Source organism: Suillus subalutaceus (assembly GCF_016647625.1).
Source record: "Suillus subalutaceus strain FC151 chromosome Unknown DFJ58scaffold_238, whole genome shotgun sequence".
Lineage (NCBI taxonomy): Eukaryota > Fungi > Basidiomycota > Agaricomycetes > Boletales > Suillaceae > Suillus > Suillus subalutaceus.
This window is the reverse complement of record NW_024540487.1, coordinates 1-20,376: the sequence shown is the minus strand read 5'-3', so window position 1 is coordinate 20,376 and position 20,376 is coordinate 1. Positions and strand designations below refer to the sequence as shown.

The window sequence follows — 20,376 nt, the reverse complement described above, 5'->3', positions numbered from 1 at the left end:
CCGTCTCGCCCCCGCCAAACAAACCTTTCGGAATGTTCATCATCGGAAATGAATTCCGTGGCTTCCACATCCGCTTCAGAGATGTTGCCCGCTCATGTCGCGGAACAAGGAGCACGGTACGCGCGCCTTTTCTGGACTTCGGAATCCTGCAGCTGAGTTCTATGCAACCAGGAACTATTCGATCAACTAGATGATGTTGTTCGATGAGAACTACCGATTAGCCGCCACTCAATTTTTGAAAACAAGGACATTCCGGAAGGAGACGCCAAGGGTACTATTTTACCTCCGTGCGTGATTTCACTTCCTATCTTTGCATTTTTATATACCTTTCACGCAGTATTGGAGCGCCGCCTAGACGTTGTTTAGAGAAATATGTCGATGTAAGTGTGCAATTATGCACCAATGTATAGATATTAATTATTCGATTAAGCCATCATCGACCTACTCATTCCTGGCCAAACTCCAGGGATTAAAGAAAGCCAGAGTTGCTGTTCTTCGGCCCTGGTGGTAGGATTGCGTGTCCGATATACCATGGAGGTGACTGATATCTCGTATAGAGGGTACAGCAGACATGATGGATTGGGCAGCGTTATACGTTGTGATCGTGGTGCCGAGACATGGTGGCTATTGCCTCCTCGATGGTATGTCAGCTCATTTACACGTAGTAGGGGTTGGTTGTCTTTCTTTATTCAAGGCGACAAAGCACCTGCACGTTCCTTAGCTCGGCATGCTGTCGAGCATATTTGCTGCTACATAATTTCACCTTTAGCGCGTCTGTTGGTGAGTGTGAAACTGCTTCAAGAATATCGAGCCAGCCACTGCTTAGTTGCGCAATCTTCTGTTGTATGCGTTGCGGGTCAATGTCTGCGATGTCATTCTAATACAACTTGTGAGTCCAAAGTTACTAGAACATAAACCGCGTTCTCATAAGTTGGATCAATTCTCTCAGCATCTGGAATAACGAACGAAGTCCTTCCTCGAAAATATTCATCCACGACCAACTCAGAACTTCTTTAGGAGCTGTTAACGTCTTCTGCAAGACTTTCTCTGTCTACTGGGTTTAGAAACTCGAGCGCTGGATATTGATTTCTCGTTCGCTAAATGTTTTACCCTTCAACCAGGCATAGCGATCCACGGCAAGCCTTCTATTCAGGACAATGTTCATATTCGACCCTCCCCACGTCCCCCGTCGGGAATGCAATCATCACACTGTTCGCCGGCTTGTTCCGGGAATATCATTGCTCGATTCACCGCTTCATCTTGCGAGGCGTGCTCGTCTGGTTTCTTCGGGCTGCAGTGCCAGGCATGTTCGTCAGGGTGTACTTTATGTGATGATGAAATCTCGGGCACGGGGCGTTGCTTAGTGCCAGTAGCGTCGAACCTGCCATAAATAACAGCACGCCATACACGAGTCTCGCAAGAAGTTTATCCTTCCACATTGCGCAGCTCGAGCCGTGCGCTGTTATGTTACCAACCCCTCTATAGTTCCCACGCAATGATATCTCATGGTACTAGTAGGTTCAACCACGGACTTAGAGCCTGTCCTGAGCGTCGTCCCCAGTACAGCGCCACTCTGAAAAAACACGTCCCAAACCGGTAAATATACATATGCAATGATCGGATGATTCTTATGCGGGGCTAGACAGGTTCTAATTAAGCTTGGTTCTCAGAATTGGATGTGCATAGCGCTAGAGACCCTAACCAAATCGGACCCATCCGAAAGAGTGAGTCTGCCACTACCACCGCGTGCAGCGATTATGGAAATAGCTTCGCTTAGAGACTGTGAATCCGGCTAAATCAGTCAGACGAGTTCGGAGCCGGATATACCTGGACGGGAACTTTTTACTAGATCAATGGCGGCTGTCCTCATCACAAGGAAGTGTGTCCCGAACAGCAGCTCGCGTGGGATGTGCTGTAAAGGTGGGCAGCATAAAAGAGCTTTGCGATATGTTGATCCAATCCGCCCAAAATGCCCTCCATTCCATACCCTCTTGCTCTCATCCAACTCTCGATTGCCGATTCGACGCTGCCATGGTCCAACCTGGTATGGCAGTCTCTAACGAACGTTCTTGGCGACCCGTGGGCGTATAACCATGGTGGGGATAAATCTGCTGCAGCAACTCATGTCACTGAATGGACGGCGGGCAAGGCTCAGGCGGTCGGAGTCTTCATAAACAATTGTAAAGCAGCTCAGGATCCTACTCTCCACTACGCTGTCAAACGGAAAGATAATGATCATGAAGGTCGTTCCTCTTGGAATATGTGGGTAAAGACATCATGGGCCAAATGGAAAATCAACACATTGATCGATAACATCTTGCAAGAATGTGGTTGCGAACCCCACGATGTTATGGCTCGGTTGAACTGCAAGAGTGCGGACGATGTAAGTTATGTGCCAATGTATTCACCCCACAATATAATAAAGTCGTGTAGTTTCCGACGATGGAAGCTGCACAGATAAAGCAGGTTGTTGCCATCAAATTGGCTGATGCCCTGTTCGGTGACGATGCTTTCACCGACGGATCTTTCCTTGTGGCGCCCATCATGACCTTTGTCACCACATTGTTGGTATTGACGTGGAGCAGGTATAGGAAGGTTCTCAAAAGGCAGGCAACCAGTATAGAGAAGAAGATCCGGGAAGTGGAAGAGGAATGGCGAGGTAAGCCACGCAAGTTAGTCGATTGAGGCGGGGGGCTAACCTTAACGCAGCCATGACGGCCACGAATGCAAAACCCACGATAGCCAGCATCCGCACCTACCTGAAGAAACTGGAAGCTTTAGTTACACTTCTTAGCGTGTTCAAGGACCAGGAGACGGTCAAGAACCTCAGTTCGCGTCGTGAACAGGTCAATACAATGCTGGCCGCTGCCAAGAAAAATCCCGCTCAAGCAGAATCGGTGGCACGTTAGTGGGCTAGTATTCGGCTGACACGTGTTCAAATGGCTGAAGGTAGTCTTTAGGGCTGCCTAAATCTCTTCGAGATGCACTTGACAGGTTGGCCACTGAAGAGGAAGTAAAGGAGCTCGAACTTCTCATTGAGGCCACGCTAGCTGCGATGGTGCCGCTCGAAGGTGACAAGGTGGTGATAGACTTCGAGGAGAATATAGATGTGGGTGACTGGAAAAGTGGTGTAGAGGAATACGACAAACTCAGCGAGGATGAGCTTTGGGAAGACCTGGGCCTTCCGGAGAAGAAACTGCCTTTTTTCCAGACGAGATCTGATCCAGACGCCGCTGTTGATCCGTGGAGCGAAGAAGGCCAGATATGGCTTGATAATCCGGCAAGTCCAGCCCAGAACCTGGCGCCTCGGTGGCATCAGCTAGTCGGCATTCTGAGGCTGATCGACAGGGTGTTGGACGGTAGACCGGTGATGCTGATGGATGGCGTTGGGGTTGGGAAAACCATGCAGGCGGTTGGGTTGATCGCATGCCTTGCACACTATAGGGAACATTACAGGAAGCACGGGAAGTTCCCTGGAAAATTTGGTATGTAATACAGTAGTCTTAAGAGCTGTATGCACTGACGGTTACCCACAGCCCAGCGTTTCTGCAAGAAGACCGGCGGCAACATTCCAGACTTACCCACCGTGATCATGAGTCCACCTAACTTACACCATCAATGGATGAGTGAAATACAACGGTATCTAAGGCGGGCGACGTTTGATGTTCTTCCCTACACCGGCAAATACACGGCACGGTCACAGTGGTGGACGATGGCTTGGACCAAATGCCAGCAACCTCCAATACGACGCATCATCTTGGCCACGACAAATGTAGGTGACTGCTGCGGGTGATTAGCAAAAACCAAATTGACCGTGATGTTGGGCAGGCAGCACAAGACGATGCAGCGACAGTTTTCATTCAGGGCGACAGGGACAGCCACGGGCAGCCGATGCATAGCCCTCGCTTTGAACGGATTAGTCCTAGTACCCTCTTCGGTCATGAATACATCACGAGTATCATCGACGAAGGTCACATCCTACGCAATATTAACCTGGCGCATACCGCAGCTCGGGCACTTCAAGGGAGATCTCACTCAACCGTGATCATGACTGCAACGCCAGTCACCACAAAACCTGCGGTAAGCCAGCCTTGAACGCCATCGATCAACTGACATCACTGATTTTGTGACTGGCGTTGCCTTTCATGGACACTAGGACCTTTGGAATATGGGCCTGCTACTTGGCATTGAGCAATTTAAAAATATCACGCAGCTCAGGACCATGAACCGAGAATTGACAGCTGCTCAGCGGAGGGATCGTAAGGCGCAGAGGGAGGCCGGGGTTGAGGGATCAATCCTACGAGCCGTCTTTGTGGGCAATCACAATCCAGAGGCTGCCCACGAGGAATACTTGCCTGTAATGAAAAAATGGATGGGGCAGATGCGGGAGTGGTTCTCCCCTACCGTCATTCTTCGCACCATAGACTCCACTGACAATACAGGGAATAAGATCCTGGGCCTCCCTCCCTATCATGATCACAGCTTGAAAATCAAGCTGCTTGACTGGGAGATGGAAAATCTGCGGAATATTGCGCGCGGATACCTGGATGACTGTCCCATTGTGGGGATGAGCAAGGTGAAGTTAATTATTCCTGCCGCGTCATTGAGCTGTTATCTGAACTGTGAACTCAATGTGCAGAATTTCTATGTTGAATTTAGGCGGTCCATCCTTCACCCGCATATGAACCCAACTGAGGAGCGGTCGTGGACAAAACCGAAATCCCTGGAGGAATGGGACACCAGCCCTAACACCAAAAGTATGAAGTTGGACGTGTTGGCTACGCTTCTCAAGTACCATCTGGAGTCTGACGGTCGCCGGCCATTGATGATGGATGAAAGCGGTCGCCACCTGGTTCCTAACCCAACCTTTGCAGCTGGTAATACCAACCCAGACGAGCCAGACCGAATCATAATATTTTCGGCTTTCGTCACCTCCAACCAGGCCATTGTAGATGTGAGTCCCATGGTCGACCACGGCGGCGCATTGACTCAACCCCCCCTTCCAGATCTTGGACCTTCACGGCATACATGCACTGGAGCTTAATGGCCAGACCCCCATGGGGAAGCGCAAGGACATTCTGGATAAATTTCGGTCATCTATGCGGCCCGACGGAGCGCGCGTCTTGATTTTATCAGGCGTAGGTATGGTGGGCTTAAATCTGGCTTGCGCTAATATCATGGTAGTCATGGTGGGTGTGTTTTTCTGGTGTTTATATTTCAGATGTAATTGATCGTTATGACAGGATACCCTTTGGTCAGAGCAGGACGATCGCCAGTTGCGTGGGCGGATCTATCGCCACCCTCAAGCTAAAGAGGTGCACGTTTACCGAGCCATTGCCTTGAAGACCGCCGACGTCTTTTTGAATAATATATCCTTCTCGAAGGGCGCAATGCATGAGGCATTTATTGGTGCTGACAAGGAATTCCGTAAGGGTCTGCTATGACTACCTAGGGAGCCTTGGCTGACGAGTATTTCTGCAGGGTGCATGTTCGACGATGACGGTAGCGCCATGGGAGATTTGATTTCTGTCGGCGCATCAACGCCAAAGTTGGATGACTCCACTGACGATCATGACACCATGGACGTCAACCCCGAGCCCACCGGAAGGAACAAACCTGGCAAAATGAAGGCCCGTACCAAAGCCACCCCTAAGAACCCACTATCTCCTACTAGACCAACCACGAAGCGCAAGGGTAAGGGAAACAAGGTGAAATCCATAGCGGTCGACACTGATGATGAGTCTGGGGGCGCCTCACACAAGCGTCGCAAGGACGTCGAACTGCTCGCGTCACCCGTTACCACAAGCAAGGAGGCGCCCTGCGCAACTAGCAAAGCAATAGCGCCGCCCCAGTCGCAGGGTGGGACTCAGTCATCGCACCTGTCGTCTGCACATAAGGACAGCTCAGCAGTCTTGAAGTTCAGGGACGATTGTAATGATTCATTACTCTCTATTTCACCTCCTCTATCCATTCAACTCTCCCCTCCCAGCCCTCCCCCCCCTCCCCCTCTCCCCTCTCATCCCCCACCTTTAACCAATGGCTATTTTGGTACAGCTCCAGCTTACACTCCTGATGTTGCTTCCGGGACTGAGGCTCAGTCAGATCAAGTTGCGGGCGTCCAGGACGGCAACCTGCACTGTGTTGTTGAGAAGGAATTGGCAGATTGTGGCCATGAAATGGATTGGAATGACAGCGGCAGCCTCAGCTGGAATGACAGTGGCGAGCATGACAGCTGCTTGACTGTAGAGCACAACGAACAGCCGCCCCGGCAAGATCACCCCTCTACATTTGATAACGTCTTCAACAAGAGGCGTCCGGCGTTGTGTTCTGGGACTCCTGCGATGGCATCGACTGCGAGGTCACCTTCCGCATGGGCGGAAGCTAGCAGGAACCTGGGTGGGCCTGCGGACAATCAGCGCCCCCGCCCTCGCGTACCAAAACCTAGCCCTTCATCAGGGAAGTGGAGCAGCGCTCACGGCGACGGACCCCAGTCAACTCAGGCCGGTCGTTCTCGCGCACTGGGCAAGACCTTCAACCCTGTCCAATTAAACCCCGGTCCTGCCCACACTGCCAGGTTTTCCTCCAACGACCGCTTGCAACAACAACAGTCTCGCAGATAGGTAATGTTGGAACGCGTGCCCTGGCTTCTCGTCGTGCCTTGCGTTGATATCGCGTCTATAATCACCCGTTCTCTCAAATGTCCATACCGTCGCTATATGATACTTGAAGCCTTCTACCTATTGCCCACATTTTATCCTATGTCTATTGCCGAGTCCTCGTTTGTTCAAGGTGCTCTCTCGTTACCTGTGTGTTGCCAGTATTATCTCAAAGTTAGCATGCAGCCTGAACATCCAGATCTGGTCGGTTCATATACTAGGACATGAGGGCCAAGCCTACTTGGGACACTCCGACGCCAAGCGAGGCTGTGTTGTAGAGCCGGGGGAAGAATAGTCTTACAACGTGTTTGCCCAAGACTACGTTGGGAATCTTATGCATAGGAACTCGTGTCATGGGCAGAACTTATGACATGCAGAACCGCAGGAGCGGTACAGAAGGCACTTTAAACTCTCTACTACGGCCAAGTACTACTGATAGTAAGTCGCAAGGCTGCCTGTTGAACACCCTCGATATTGAAATCAGTACATTTGAGACGCTCGGTGTGCTAACATAATGCTGAGTCTGCTGGACGGGAAGATATTGGCAATGCGCATCAAACGATGGACATAGTTTCAAGTTCCCTCGGACTGTGATGTGGACGAGAAGGACATCTTGAAAGGGCCGAGAGAAGATTCGACTTTGCGGAACTGCAGCCTGTTGACGAGGGGTCGACCGGTCCGACTGCCGCCGCCTGCAACAGCAGTAGTTAGTCTCCAATCAGACCATATAGAAGGAAGACGGTTGAAGCAGTTGTAGAGGATGGAACCATGACAAAGGGTGATGAGACTTGGAATATTGACTCGATGTTACACCAGTACACCGTCACACGCTGGCAAAGGTGGTATTTGGGTGCGGGCTGTCAGTATACATCGTCCCGAAGTAATCCTGTGGGTCTTTATCACTCCCGTGAGTAATACTTCATGCGCAGCTACTGGCACGCATTCAGTTGAAACCATAGACTCACCAGCGATCTTGGATCCACGACCACTGATCATGTCTTCTGCCACTGCCAAGACGAAAAAAAAACGTCAACAATAATCCCCCGTAAGACGATGCGAGGTCATACCCGGGAGATACGCGCCTGCCCGGCGGGCAGCACACTGTCACATGTTCTCTCGACGGCTCGCTTCGACTATGGGACTAGAGTGGTGCACAGATAGGTATGGAAAGCCAGACAACCGCGCTCATTTTGTCTTCATCACACTAACCTTCATGACAACATTCATTCCGTGCTCCGCCAACACGCGCGGAGCGAACTCCGATCCTCGATATGCCTCACGTTTCTTCCTTCATGCAAGACCAACTGCATCAGCAAATTTGCAGAAGTTAATCCACATGTACGCACCGGAAGTTGGATGCAAAGAGCGCTATGGTAGGCGTGCCTCCCTGGTGGAAAGGAATGTCATTAAAAGGAGGTTGTGAACGGGCACCGAGGAAGGAGAAAAGACTCACCCACGTCTTCTTCAACAACTCTGGAACGAGGTACGTTTCCCCAGCGTGATGGAACGATGCTACTGGGAATTCGAACTCATTCGTAAGCTGCATATGCCCACACATCAAGCAACCACACGCAAGTATAAATTAGAAAAAGGATTATTCTAAGAAAGATTGAACGTACACGGACGGTTCCGTCAAGATCGACGGCTTCGTAGCAATGCACAGCAAGCTTCACGTGTCCATGGAGCACATCGACAAGGGATTCCCATTGCAGGTCTTCAGGGAATGTCTTTCCCGCGAGGTCATCCCAGGAATTGGACTCTGCTTTGGCGCAGAAGGCGTCTTGAACATCACGTAGCTTTCTGGCGTGGTCATAAGCGGCACGGAAGTTCCACCCAGAGTCAAGGCGGGTTATGCCATAGACACTGGAGGGGTTTTCACCTTATGAGCAAGTGAGCGAAGAGTATGAGGACATTCATCAGAACATACCGCATGCATGTCTGTTAAATATTGTCAAGAGTGATTAGAAGACGAGTAAGAGGAGAACGAGGTAGTAAAGGCGAAACGACATATTTCATATGTCGCCAGCGGGGGGTGAGTGAGTGGTCAAAGTGAGAGCCATTGAGGGTGTAGGGTGGCTCGAGGAGCATGGAAGAAGGTGGACGCTCAGATGTAGGGCGTAGTTTCATGATAAATGTCTGACCGCCTAATTTAAGATGAGCATTCAGACGAATTATAAAGTAAGACAGCACTGACCGTTATTCAGTCTATACTGTCATAATGATATATCTATTCTGTACTGTTAGCCAGAAACCCTGATACATCATCCTGTTTCCTTGTCCATTGTCCAAATTGGATGTATCCCCTCGGTGGCTGCTTTACAGGCTTACCAATCATATAAGCGGGGGGGTCGGATACCATACACGGATATTGTCCACCCATTGGCCGGTAGGACCAATATTTGGTTCCTCTGCGTCGGCTTCCATCGATTGGATCTTTCGGCGGGCAGGTCCATTGGCCCAGCAAGACGGGCAGATCTCTGATTGTATCTGATGTGAGTGCTTGTACCTGCTTATGAGCTGCCTTTATAGTCTTTTCACTGCAAAGGTTCAACAATGCACGATTGTAGACCATGAAAACGCCTACACATCCTTCCCTGCAATCCAGCGCCCTTCTTCCACCAACCAGGCATTCTTAGTTCTTTTCTCGTCCGTTCTACTCTGATTGTAAGTATTTTTCTTTCTCAGCATACCATACCATCCTAATCCCATTCAAATCAGTACGCGTGAACATTCTCCCGACAACAAGCATTTTTTTCCATGCTCCACTCGGGCCTGTAAACGACTCCGCCCTCACGTCCAACCTCCAGTGCCCTCCCGTCACCCAACGCTTGTCAAATTCCCTCGCACATCTGATATATGATATAAATGCAAGTCGTTTTTTTCCATGGTGGTCTTTGCTGAATCCTTTCTCTCTGCACTTGCGTATTTGGTCTCTGTCACGGTCATAGTCCCCGACTCCCACGTTAGTGGAGGAGGGCTCTTGTCGAACTCAAACGTACTCCCATCTTCTAAAACCTATGCCGACTCTACCCGCTTCCTTCGGGCGTTCGTATATCCGACGGGCCGTACTCGACCTTCGTACAAGATGCATTCGCACACAGTCAACTGTACACAGCACTGTCCATGGTGCGAAATCGTCGCAACCTTTATCGTTTTTACTTACGCACGAGTGAAGAAAGACAGATGGGGAACGTAGTTGATTCTTCTAGTTTACTCTTCGTTACTATGGATAACAGTGTACGATACGACTGAGCCGTACGCAGGCGAACGGATCGCTTGTATCATGTGTAATTCATATGTTTTATGTCATTGTTTTCCTGCACACCTGTTGTGGATTTTCAACACTGATAATTAAGATCTTTGGTACTGATATTCATCGTATGTTCATGCATGCATTACAAAAAAATAATGGTAGCAAGTTATACTGAACGAGCGAGAATACAATAAACAAGTGCCCGACGACATACTACATACTACATACATCACACTTTTGCCCTCCTGCGCATCATAGTCAGTCAAGTTAAGAATGAACGTTCAATATCGATACAACGATCACTCACTTAGTAGATCCGCGGTCTGAAGAGGTCTCAGCAAGGGGGTGCTTGTTTTCTTTCCGAGAACCGCCGATCGCGTTTGCAGTGTCATTGCGTGTTGAGGGCTTGGGGGTGCGCTTAGTCCTGCGCATTTCCAGTGTGGTTCCTTCTTTTTCGGTATTGACGTCCATGTCCTCAAGACATTCACTGCCTGAGGCAGACACCAGTAGATCCACGTCCAATGAATGCATTGTGGAAGCGGCAGGAGGAAGTGTGCTGATAGTTGTTTCAGTCTGTTGGAGAGGATCAGAGCCGGTAGGCAGTACAGCGGTATCTGGAGGGGGAGTGGTGGTGGCAGCGGTGGTAGATGATGCAGGGAGAAGTGTAGACATGACTGGCGGAATGGTGATTTCCGATCCGCTTAGTCCTGATCCTAACTGAACCCCCAATTCAGTGAGAAATGCATCTAATTCTGGATTTATCCAGTCGTCGCTGTGTGAAGGGAACAAAGGTGTCACGGACGAATCCTGGTCAGGAGAAAACGAGAGGAGTTGGTCCAGGGATATATTGGGCTGTGCTGATTGCCCACCATCAGACCATAGCGATACATCCATAGTGGATAACGTATCAGAGACACTACCGCCGGCATCTGACATTGACAATGATACATCAGTCATGGATAGCAGACAGGCGGAGATACTGCGGCCCGTACCTGATGACGATACATCCCCAAAGGACAGAAGTGCACTGCCTGACTCGTATATATCATCAGAATCCGAAGGTATGTTTGACGATACATCCTCAAAGGATAGAAGTGCACTGCCTGACATATATATATCTTCAGGATCCGAGGGCGTGTTGCCACCCGTCTCGCTACTACCATCTCGCAACGCCAATGTACTAGCCTCTGCTATTATGATCGAAAGCCCCAGTCAGTTCAATGAATACAATTGGTATGGCTCGAAAACTCACGGTGTACTCGATGCAGAAAGTCTCGGAAGGGCTCCATGACACCAGTGTCAAACCCGGGATATGCCGTGCTGAAGTTGTTACCTAACTTGGTCTGACCAACATGAAAACTGGACCGGTAAGATACAAACTTCTTTCTCTGATGCATTGCAGGCTTACCTATAGACATCGATCGCCCCGCATGACTCGGGAGATGGACCCCCAGCAAGGAGGGAGAACGACATCCCAGTTGCCTCCGCCAGCCCTTTCAGGAATGAATTGGTGACTGCCGCAAGTTTGTCCAGGTTTCTTTTCGAAGCGGAGGTAAGTTGGTGATATGCGAGTATTGAACGTAATTATAAGTCACTCGGACTCGGACTCACTGTGAGTAATCAGTCACTTGGTTCTGTCCATCTTGCTTATTTTGGAGTCGCTGCTGCTTCTGGTCTTCAAGATACTGCTTCACTTGATCTTTGATATCGGGTGACTCATTGGCATATAATGCCGCGGTCTCCTTCTTCACAAGAGCAACACGCTCCCCATTGGTAAGTGTCTTGTGCTCCTGAACAGCTTTCAGGGATCCTTTAACGGTTGGCTGAACGCGAGTCATATAGAAAAGCTTCGAGTATGCCTCTTGTTCCTGGAGCATATGTGTGGGCTTTTCGCACCCAGTAATACTTCGAACCACGGCATCAATCACGTCCGTTGTATCAGCCTTGGCCTTTCTGCCAGTTTTTGAACCCCCTAGGCTATTTTTGAAGCGAGTAGATAATTTCTTGACGTGTATGTATTAGTCAAAATTTTATAGATGGGAATGACATGAGTGCTCACCGCTTTATGCGCATCACGAGCCACGCCCATCTCGCCTTCCTCCAATAATGTCAGGGGTCCCACCTGCATAATATGACGTGGCCTTGGTTCTGGGAACTCTTCGAACCATTGTTCACCGAGGTCAGCGAAGAAGTTCTTGTAATTCTTATTTTTTTCACTCTGTTTTGCCTTGAATTTTTCATACCAAGGTTGCAACCATGCCTCTTGTTCAACTGACGTCCACTTCGGAGGGGCCATGCTATTTATGTTATGTTTTAGTAATGTTCACATAGCCTATGATGTGTTTCATGTACATTATATGTTCCGCCAGGTGACCGAAATGAAAATTCGAGGAGCTAACCTTGTATGTTATTTGCAATATGCCATCATCACTATTCCACGCACAGATCAAATATGACACTAGGGTTTGACACGGGTGGTGTTACCCACTTAGTGTGAGCGGCTCTCATCTACTTTGAAGGATACTTCACGCCCACACCTGCACTCTACTTCGACGATGTTGGGTATGTCCTCTTTCCTCCATTTCTCTTTCAGAACGCTCATCTTCTTTCACCTGACCGTACCGTCCATCTCCAGGCTTTCTTAACAAAGGATACTTCACACCCATGCCTGCACTCTACTTCGATGACGTTGGGTATGTCCTCTTTCCCCCATTTCTCTTTCAGAATGCTCAAGTTACAAAATGCAGTCATGTCATGACACAGTTCACTCCAAAACTGCATATCTACATCACGTCAGTAGGCCTTCAGAGTGTCATCTACCCGTGTATTGGGTACGGGTGCCACCTGGGTCCACCCATGTCACACCCTACTTCTGTCTTGGCCACCTCTGTCTCTGGTTGTGTGCTTCTCTCAGTATGCATTGTGATGGGTGTTTGATGCATTGCTCAAAGTTTTCTGCTGATGTCAGACTGCTCCATTCAGTTTCTGTTTGTACATAGGACCCATCTTGGTTTAATTATGTAGATGAATGCTACAAGAATAACATGATTGGGTTGTCTGCATCTGTACTGTCTGAGTAGTAGGTGTCGGGGACTGGTGCTCGGCCATGCTGCTAAGATTCTATAGTAAAAGTCCGACAAAATATGATCAGTTGCAATACATCTACACTGTCCCAGATCCAATACAATTGAAAAGCTCGGTTTCAGGGTTGTTCACTTCAAGGAATACTCATTGTAGATGAGACTCATCAGTAGATGAAGTACCAGATAATACAACGGTGGGGTTCAGTAGGTTTCGGTCCTATAAAAGTCCGACGAATTTGTTGACCAATTAGTGCACACTTTCTTGCTCTGGCTTGTAACGTTAACGTCAGATGGGCAGACCAAAATTATACAACACTCCTGAAGAACGTACAGAAGCTAAACAAATACAAAGACGTTTGCACTATACACGGTATGTCCATGTTCTTAAAGTTGGTACTTACGAGAGTCTACTATGACACAGCTCATATATTTATAGGAACAAATCTGCAATCAGTTCCAGGTGGAAAGACAAGTATCGTGCTCAAAAAGTTAGGCACAATGATACAGATGTCTTGCCCTGCAGCCTGAGTACAGTGTCGTTGAGTCCGTCATCTAAATCAATGGTGTGAGTTCCAACTATTCCAAACTCGAGTACATTACTATATTTTTGGGCGCTTTCAAGCCATGTTGTACAGGATCAAAGTCCCTCACAGGATGTACATAGCATTACTGAACTGACAAAGAAGAACATGAAAACCCGTCGCTGCAAGCAAGATCGCCTGACGACATATCTCGGAGGTGAACCTCACGACATCATTGACGCCCTATTGCTGGAATACTTAGAGATGAGGTCATCGGAGAAGCTTCGGGCAGCTGTAGGAGTGATCAAAGAAATTTTCCTCGAGACTCGACAGATAGAAGACAACTTACTTATGCAGGGAGTTACTGGCAAAAGGTACACTATGGCCTGTCTTGCTACGAAAAACATCAAGGACGTGCTCTCTGCACTAGAAGATGTTCTATGTGATGTTCTGGTCAATGGTACGGACTTGCAACAGAAATATAACGCCAACGAGTTCTTATTTCAACAAATATGGCAGTAGTTGTTGAACGCTCATCTTACATATGTACATACTTGCATTCATAAAATCTCGACTGTGTTCAAATTTCATATTAACATGAGTACTTCAAGGTCTATTTTTACCATAGAGATGGTGGGCCATTGGGGTACTTGACACAACAGCCGTCAGGAGTCCCACAACAACCTGAACAGCCATACATGGTACGAGTGCGTCTTGGATTAAGCCATGCCCACCACATCCAGCTCACTAAGATCTAACCATTGATTGGTCGTCATCAACTTGCAAATGAATATCATAGGTATGACTTACATCTCCATGTGCTCGTTCAGCTGATTGCAGCTCCTTCTCTTGATCTTCAGTCAGTTCCGCCTCCTGCTCAGGCCAAAGCATGTCCTGCTCAGGCCATATCTCCAACCATCTGTTCAATAACTCCACTGCAAACGTCTTAGGTGTTGGGATTGGGAGCAGTCGAAATTCGGTTAGGCGAGGCATCAGCCATGCGTGTTGGTCTTGGTTGGGCTGCCACCGTTTTGGCATCTACTCACCATCTTGTTAGCCTGAACTCTGGAGCGAACGTTCAAACGTGAACCCATACCTCTGTTTAGAGCGCAAGTGAATATGAAGCACCAGCATTGACGTATGGTTGAACTTTTAAGGTTAGTTCTTCATCCACTTTGATATATCGCCATCTAATAGAGGCATTCTATGTAACTCGATATATCATCTGGATGGATGCTGATTCTCCTTTTATTATCGTAATCTTTGTCGCACAATCACCCATAGGGATGTATCCCTGCGACTTCTAGCGCTGTCATCAGGATGTTCACTACCACCTTTCAAGCAAACTGTCTGTTATGTCTGCTCCGAGTGGGGGTCGCCCATCCAAGCGCCCCAAACTTATCCAGCACATCCGTCGTGACGACACTGACCAGGTCAATACCAGACACCGGAACTTCAGCTTGCAGGCAAATGGCAACTTCAACCTCCGAACGTCTTACCTGTCTGCTCCCAAACCTGCCGCGATAGAAGACAAGCAAGTGTCGTCTCAATATGCTCATAGTGTGGACCCTTGGAATGAGCTTCAGCTAGAAGATTCACTGCCTCATTTCGATGAGCTGGTTCAAGCACGGCGCCGGAGAACACCAGGAGTAAGTCCTCCATTTCTGTTTGTTTTCAGTACTTATTTGTGATCATCTAGGATGATCCCATCGCCCTTTGGTTGCCAGAACACGAAACATACTTGGATGAACTCATTTGTCTGGAAGGGCGAGGCAAGAGTGCTGGTGAACCATGCTCATGTGGGGAACTTTTCCCGTCATTCAGATGTCAAGATTGTCTGTCCCCTCTTCTATCTTGTCGTGCATGCATCTTGCAGTCACACCTCAATACGCCATTCCATAGAATTGAGGTTGGTTATTTTCCTTTGTACTGTTTCTGTGTTTAATTTGTTGCGCTTTAGGAATGGATGGATGGATTTTTTCATGCCATGACCCTCAAATCTTTAGGGTTCCGTATTCAGCTGGGTCACAGGTTGGGCGAAACATGTTGTTGGCCGAGGCCTGCCTTTGATGATGACTTTGTCATTATCGACACTCACGGTATCCATGAAGTCGGCCTAGACTTCTGTGGCTGCGAACATGAAGCCTCTCACTATAAACAGTCACTTCAGGCGCGTTTATTCCCTGCAACAACCACTGATCCTAAAACTGCTGCAACCTTTGGCGTCTTGAAGTTTTTTCACTTGCTCTCATTCAAGTCGAAAGTATCAGCATACGAGTTTTATCATAGTTTAGCATGCCAGAGTGACAATACTGGTATCACGCCAATACGAGTAGGTCACCTTTCCTATGTTTTTATGGAGTTATACTAATTACTCATACTTCATCTAGGATCGCTATTCCATCTTCCTTAGGATTGTGCATGAGTGGAGAAACCTTCGGTCACTGAAGCGCTGTAGAGACTCGCGTTTCTGCAGGCTCATATGGGCTCATATTATGAATTCTGATGACTGGCCTTCACGGCACAACTCGCACCATCACCCTCTAGTCATTCCCTATAGAGCGCACCACTTTCCCGCAGAACGCGCCATAGGCGCGACACTTTCCCACACAACGCGCAGTATTCCCGCGTGCGCGCCTTGCGCGCTTTCTCGCGCTTAAGCGCACTATGTCGCACATCATCCAGGAGCATCCATCCATCGTCCAACCAGTCCCTTGGTATGTCCCTTTTCGTTATCTGACCATATTTGGCATATTACACTTCCCATTTCGTCATGGACCCTTACTTTACATTACTTTACATCACTAACATACTTAGAGTGCTCCCTATTCGGCTCCGAGCCCTGGGAGAGCGCTTAGGTAGAACTTACATACTTTCATGTTCGTTTTACACCGAACAATACCACCTTACCTTCCTACCACTCAGTATCTATCACCAGTTAGCTCCATGCAATGCATGTGTCCATCATTGTTTTGAGGCCCTAGCATCAGTCTATAGCTAGTGGCACTATCAGTATCCGTCTAGATCCGCGCTTTCCCTCTTATCAGTCTCAGTATACATCTTTTACACCTGTGCACTGCTTGCACTACCTTCCCGCGCTCCGCGCACTTTCGCACTTCGCTTTCCCGCGCGCGCTTTCTCACGCTTTCACCGCCATTCACCAGGGTTGTTCAGCATCATTCCGTGGATCCTTGCTTTCCTTGCTTCCCCTTTAGGGTCGGACGTTCTTGCATTCTGCGAGTATAGCAGCTAGGCAGAGCTGAGACTCACTTATACTGGCTGAGCACTTTTCTTATATGTGCCTGCCAGGTTGTGATACCCACAGTGCGCTGGCCATGGCCATGATCCAGCAGGCATCAAGGCAACTCAAGAGGGCGAACTTGTTCTCCTATGTCCAGCATGCCCGTACCCTGGAAAAATTTACCTGACAGTTGGGAAGCCTCAAGTCAACCATAAGTTATTTTATCGTCAGTGGCAGAATACATGCTAACATGTATTCAGATGGATGTACAGTGTTTTTCTCGCAATCGATGCGAACTTTCGTCTTAAGTGCCGAGCCATCTCTTCCGACAGCAAAGATCCAGGTCTCAGCAGTGGGTGGGGCTACTTTGTCGACGAGAAGCATTATAAGGCCCATATAGCTAATAGTTCTGCCGTCGTACAAGAGGTATGTGCGTGATTAAATTATATCCGTGCCCACAAACTAAAGTAGTGTTAACAGAGGAGCACTTGTGTGAGCCACAATGCCGTGAACATGGCGGACACAAAAATGTCGAAAGGGCTTGCTGCCACAGGTGTCGGTACAGTTGACTGTGCCCGACATGACATGAAACTAGCAAATGGTGTGGGAGATTTACAGAAGGGCAAAAGGTACGTGTTCTTCGGTCTGTATTTTTTGTGCGCTCACAGCATCACACTTCAGATATTTGAATATGGACTACCTCGTGTTTTCGGCGTTGTCGACATTTGCAAACCTCAAGGTCGTTAATTTTTCTTATGATATCGCGTGCCAATGGCACAAGAAACTTTGGAGCCGCGTCCCTTCCCTCCCACTACGCCTTCAATCAGATCTCATCGGGAAGACATACCGGTTTTTTGTACCAAAATTTCATCTTGCGGCTCACATTGAAGCTTGTCAGACTATGTTTTCGCTCAACTGGTCTCCTGGCATTGGCTGAACAGATGGGGAAGCCCCTGAACGTGGTTGGGCGAACATTAATCGTGTTGCTACAAGTACTAGAGAGATGGGTCCTGGAGCACGTCAAGATACTCTGGACGACCATTTCGGAGACTGGAACTGGAAGAAAATCACATTGCTAGGTATGTATTTTGTCTTATTGCTGACATATTCATCTCACATCTTGGCATCAGGTCGAGTGATGTCATGGAAGGCTATTGAAGCAGTCCGCGCCGAGCAAGAGCACCAAATCGCACTATCTGAGCTCGAAGGTTCAATTTGGGAGTCCGAACTAGGTGCCTCTTTGCTGGCAAAATGGAGAGACGAGATAGAGGCTTGGGAGATGGACCACACAAAATCCAATCCTTTCGAGAGACATGTTGACAGTACATGTTCATTTCTTCTACAGCAGTTGCATGTTACTGATACTCTAGTAGCTATGACACAGGCAGCTGTTCGGTTGGAGCTCATGAAACAAGATGCCAAGGAGTTGGAGGATGGCACTTTTGTGTCTCTTCACTCTGAGGTATCTCATAGTATTCTCATCAGCACCGGTATTGACCTTGAGCATGCACAGTGAGTGAATCGATGACACGACAAATATGCACTTACATACTTTTTGAGACGTCGGTTATGCGCAGACGCAGGACTACTTGGTCAACACCCGACTGACACTCAACGCACACACCTTTTGACTCGTAGCAACGCACTCCTTCGCCGCATAGACACTTGGACCAATATTCAGACTCTGTACATACCATCAGTCACAAACCTCCGTGCCAATGGGTTGATTGACTCATCTCTGAGCAACGGCAGCGATGACAGTGGCTGTCCCAGGCCAAATCCTAACTCCGGAAAGGCTGAAGACTCCCAGCTCCTTCTGCCCTCTGAGATTTGTGATCATGTACAGTGTGATCACAAGCTCCTCGATGCAGAGTGGTCTCTCCGGCTCGCACAGGCTAATGATGCACTCAATGAGTGTCACACTCATATTTGCCTTCGACAGCAGCTGGTGCAATTCAAAAAACACCATGTACGCGGCCAAAATCCCAGCACTTGCGCAAGGAAGACACTCACATATTGCAGTAACATATCTCCGTATTATACGAGTGGACGGACGTGCATAATATCCCGTATGATACGGGCCAGCGGACCATGGGCCGAGGGTAGATATATCCTCGACTGTGACGGATGGGCCGGGAGTGTTATTATTCCCGATGGAGACGGGTGGGCCCAGGTGGGGAATATGTAAAGTAGATGGGTGGGCCGATGGACATGAATTTTCAATAGACGGATCGGCCGAGGTAGTTGGATATTATGTAGATGGGTGTACCAAGGTAGATATGTATCAAATAGCCGGGTATATCAAGGGTGCTTGTTATCACATAGACAGGTGGGCCCAGATATATATCATATTAGACGGGTGGGCCGACGAATTAATATTATTTTGTAGACGGGTGGGCCGAGGGAGCGGTAAAAGATGTATTATATACAGGTGGGCCGACGGGAGACATATATTGCATAGATGGGTAGGCCGACGTGGGGGTATATAAGATAGACGGGTGGGCCCAGGAGAATGATAATTGTAGACATGATGGAGCTCAGCTAGTTGTATATCATCCAAATCAAAGGAGGTGATTATTCAAAGTCATCTAATGATGTGGTATGGCACGGAGCTTTGCAAAGGGGTGAAGTGGAAACTCGAGCGAAGTGTACCGAGTTCCGAGACCCGGGTCTCGACAAACAAATATGTGATGTCCAGCACACTTCCGATCATCTGGTATCTCATTGAGCAATGGATGATAATAGATCTTTGAAAGCCAACATCATCCAAGCCTACCAAATGCCAAATGCCAAGTTCCGACCACCGAAAATTGAGTGAAGTGTACCAATATCTGAGCCCCAACTATCGAATCCCGAAAATCGACCATCGAGTCCCGACTATCGAGTCCCGACTACCGAGTCATGAAACCCGACGCCTGACCATTGAATCCCGACAATCGAGTATCGAGTCCCGACCAACGAGTCCCGTATATCGAGTCCCGACCATCGAGACCCGAGACCCGATGCCCGAGACCCGAGACCCGACGCCCAAGACCCGAGATTCGAGACAAGTTCCAACTATGGTGTCCCGGGTATCAAAATCGAGTGAAGTGTACCGAGATCCGAGGCCCGGGTCTCGACAAACGAGTATCTGACATCCAACAGACTTCCAATCATGTGGTATTTCATTGAGCAATAGATGATAAGAGAAATAGATCTTGAAAGCTCAGATCATCCAAGGCTCCCTTATCTGATCCTCTCAATCTCCACCCCCTTTAACACCAAAGTGCGGACATTCAGGATTCAGCTTCTGATCTCACAAGATCAATTCAATCATGGATGTTTCTTCCACTTCCGATGATGAAATAACCCTCTTGCGCACTTGGGCCCTGACTGTCACTCATGTGGCATGTGATTATACGGAACAGAAATTCAATGCAGAGAAGACAGGAGGAGACCCAGTTATACCTTCTCCAAACCTAGACACTGATCTGGTGATGGCTTGTGATCAATTGGTTGATCGGCTCATAAAGGCATATAAAAATCCCAGTGAGTCTTCCTGCAGATTCGGAAAATTCGTTTTATCAGTCAAATTGCTTCATCACAGTTCAGATGCCGATTGATATTGCAAGATATAGCAAAT

General features: G+C 48.4%; 3 protein-coding genes across 3 annotated transcripts; 2 read left to right on the top strand and 1 right to left on the bottom strand.

Moving 5' to 3' along the window:
- Positions 1–1,969: 1,969 nt before the first annotated feature.
- On the top strand, positions 1,970–5,444 carry DFJ58DRAFT_670719 (P-loop containing nucleoside triphosphate hydrolase protein; the record flags this gene model as incomplete). Its single annotated transcript, XM_041382886.1, has 11 exons — positions 1,970–2,383; positions 2,434–2,532; positions 2,626–2,659; positions 2,710–2,897; positions 2,954–3,485; positions 3,537–3,772; positions 3,829–4,080; positions 4,277–4,581; positions 4,744–4,954; positions 5,007–5,147; positions 5,244–5,444. The coding sequence occupies 11 exons, from the start codon at positions 1,970–1,972 to the stop codon at positions 5,442–5,444; spliced, it is 2,613 nt and encodes an 870-aa protein (XP_041236148.1).
- A 2,397-nt stretch (positions 5,445–7,841) lies between these two features.
- On the bottom strand, positions 7,842–8,314 carry DFJ58DRAFT_670727 (family 9 carbohydrate esterase; the record flags this gene model as incomplete). The annotated part of the gene is made up of 4 exons (XM_041382887.1): positions 7,842–7,944; positions 8,003–8,043; positions 8,110–8,196; positions 8,276–8,314. Coding segments are annotated over 4 exons (270 nt in total), but the record flags the coding sequence as incomplete, so codon positions are not given.
- Positions 8,315–14,868: 6,554 nt separating this feature from the next.
- Positions 14,869–18,860, top strand: DFJ58DRAFT_735912 (uncharacterized protein; the record flags this gene model as incomplete). The annotated part of the gene is made up of 12 exons (XM_041386714.1): positions 14,869–15,162; positions 15,213–15,422; positions 15,474–15,845; positions 15,904–16,142; positions 17,015–17,180; positions 17,235–17,383; positions 17,436–17,647; positions 17,696–17,833; positions 17,885–18,076; positions 18,128–18,266; positions 18,315–18,723; positions 18,801–18,860. 12 exons carry the CDS (start codon positions 14,869–14,871, stop codon positions 18,858–18,860), a joined length of 2,580 nt encoding a protein of 859 aa, XP_041236146.1.
- Positions 18,861–20,376: the final 1,516 nt, after the last annotated feature.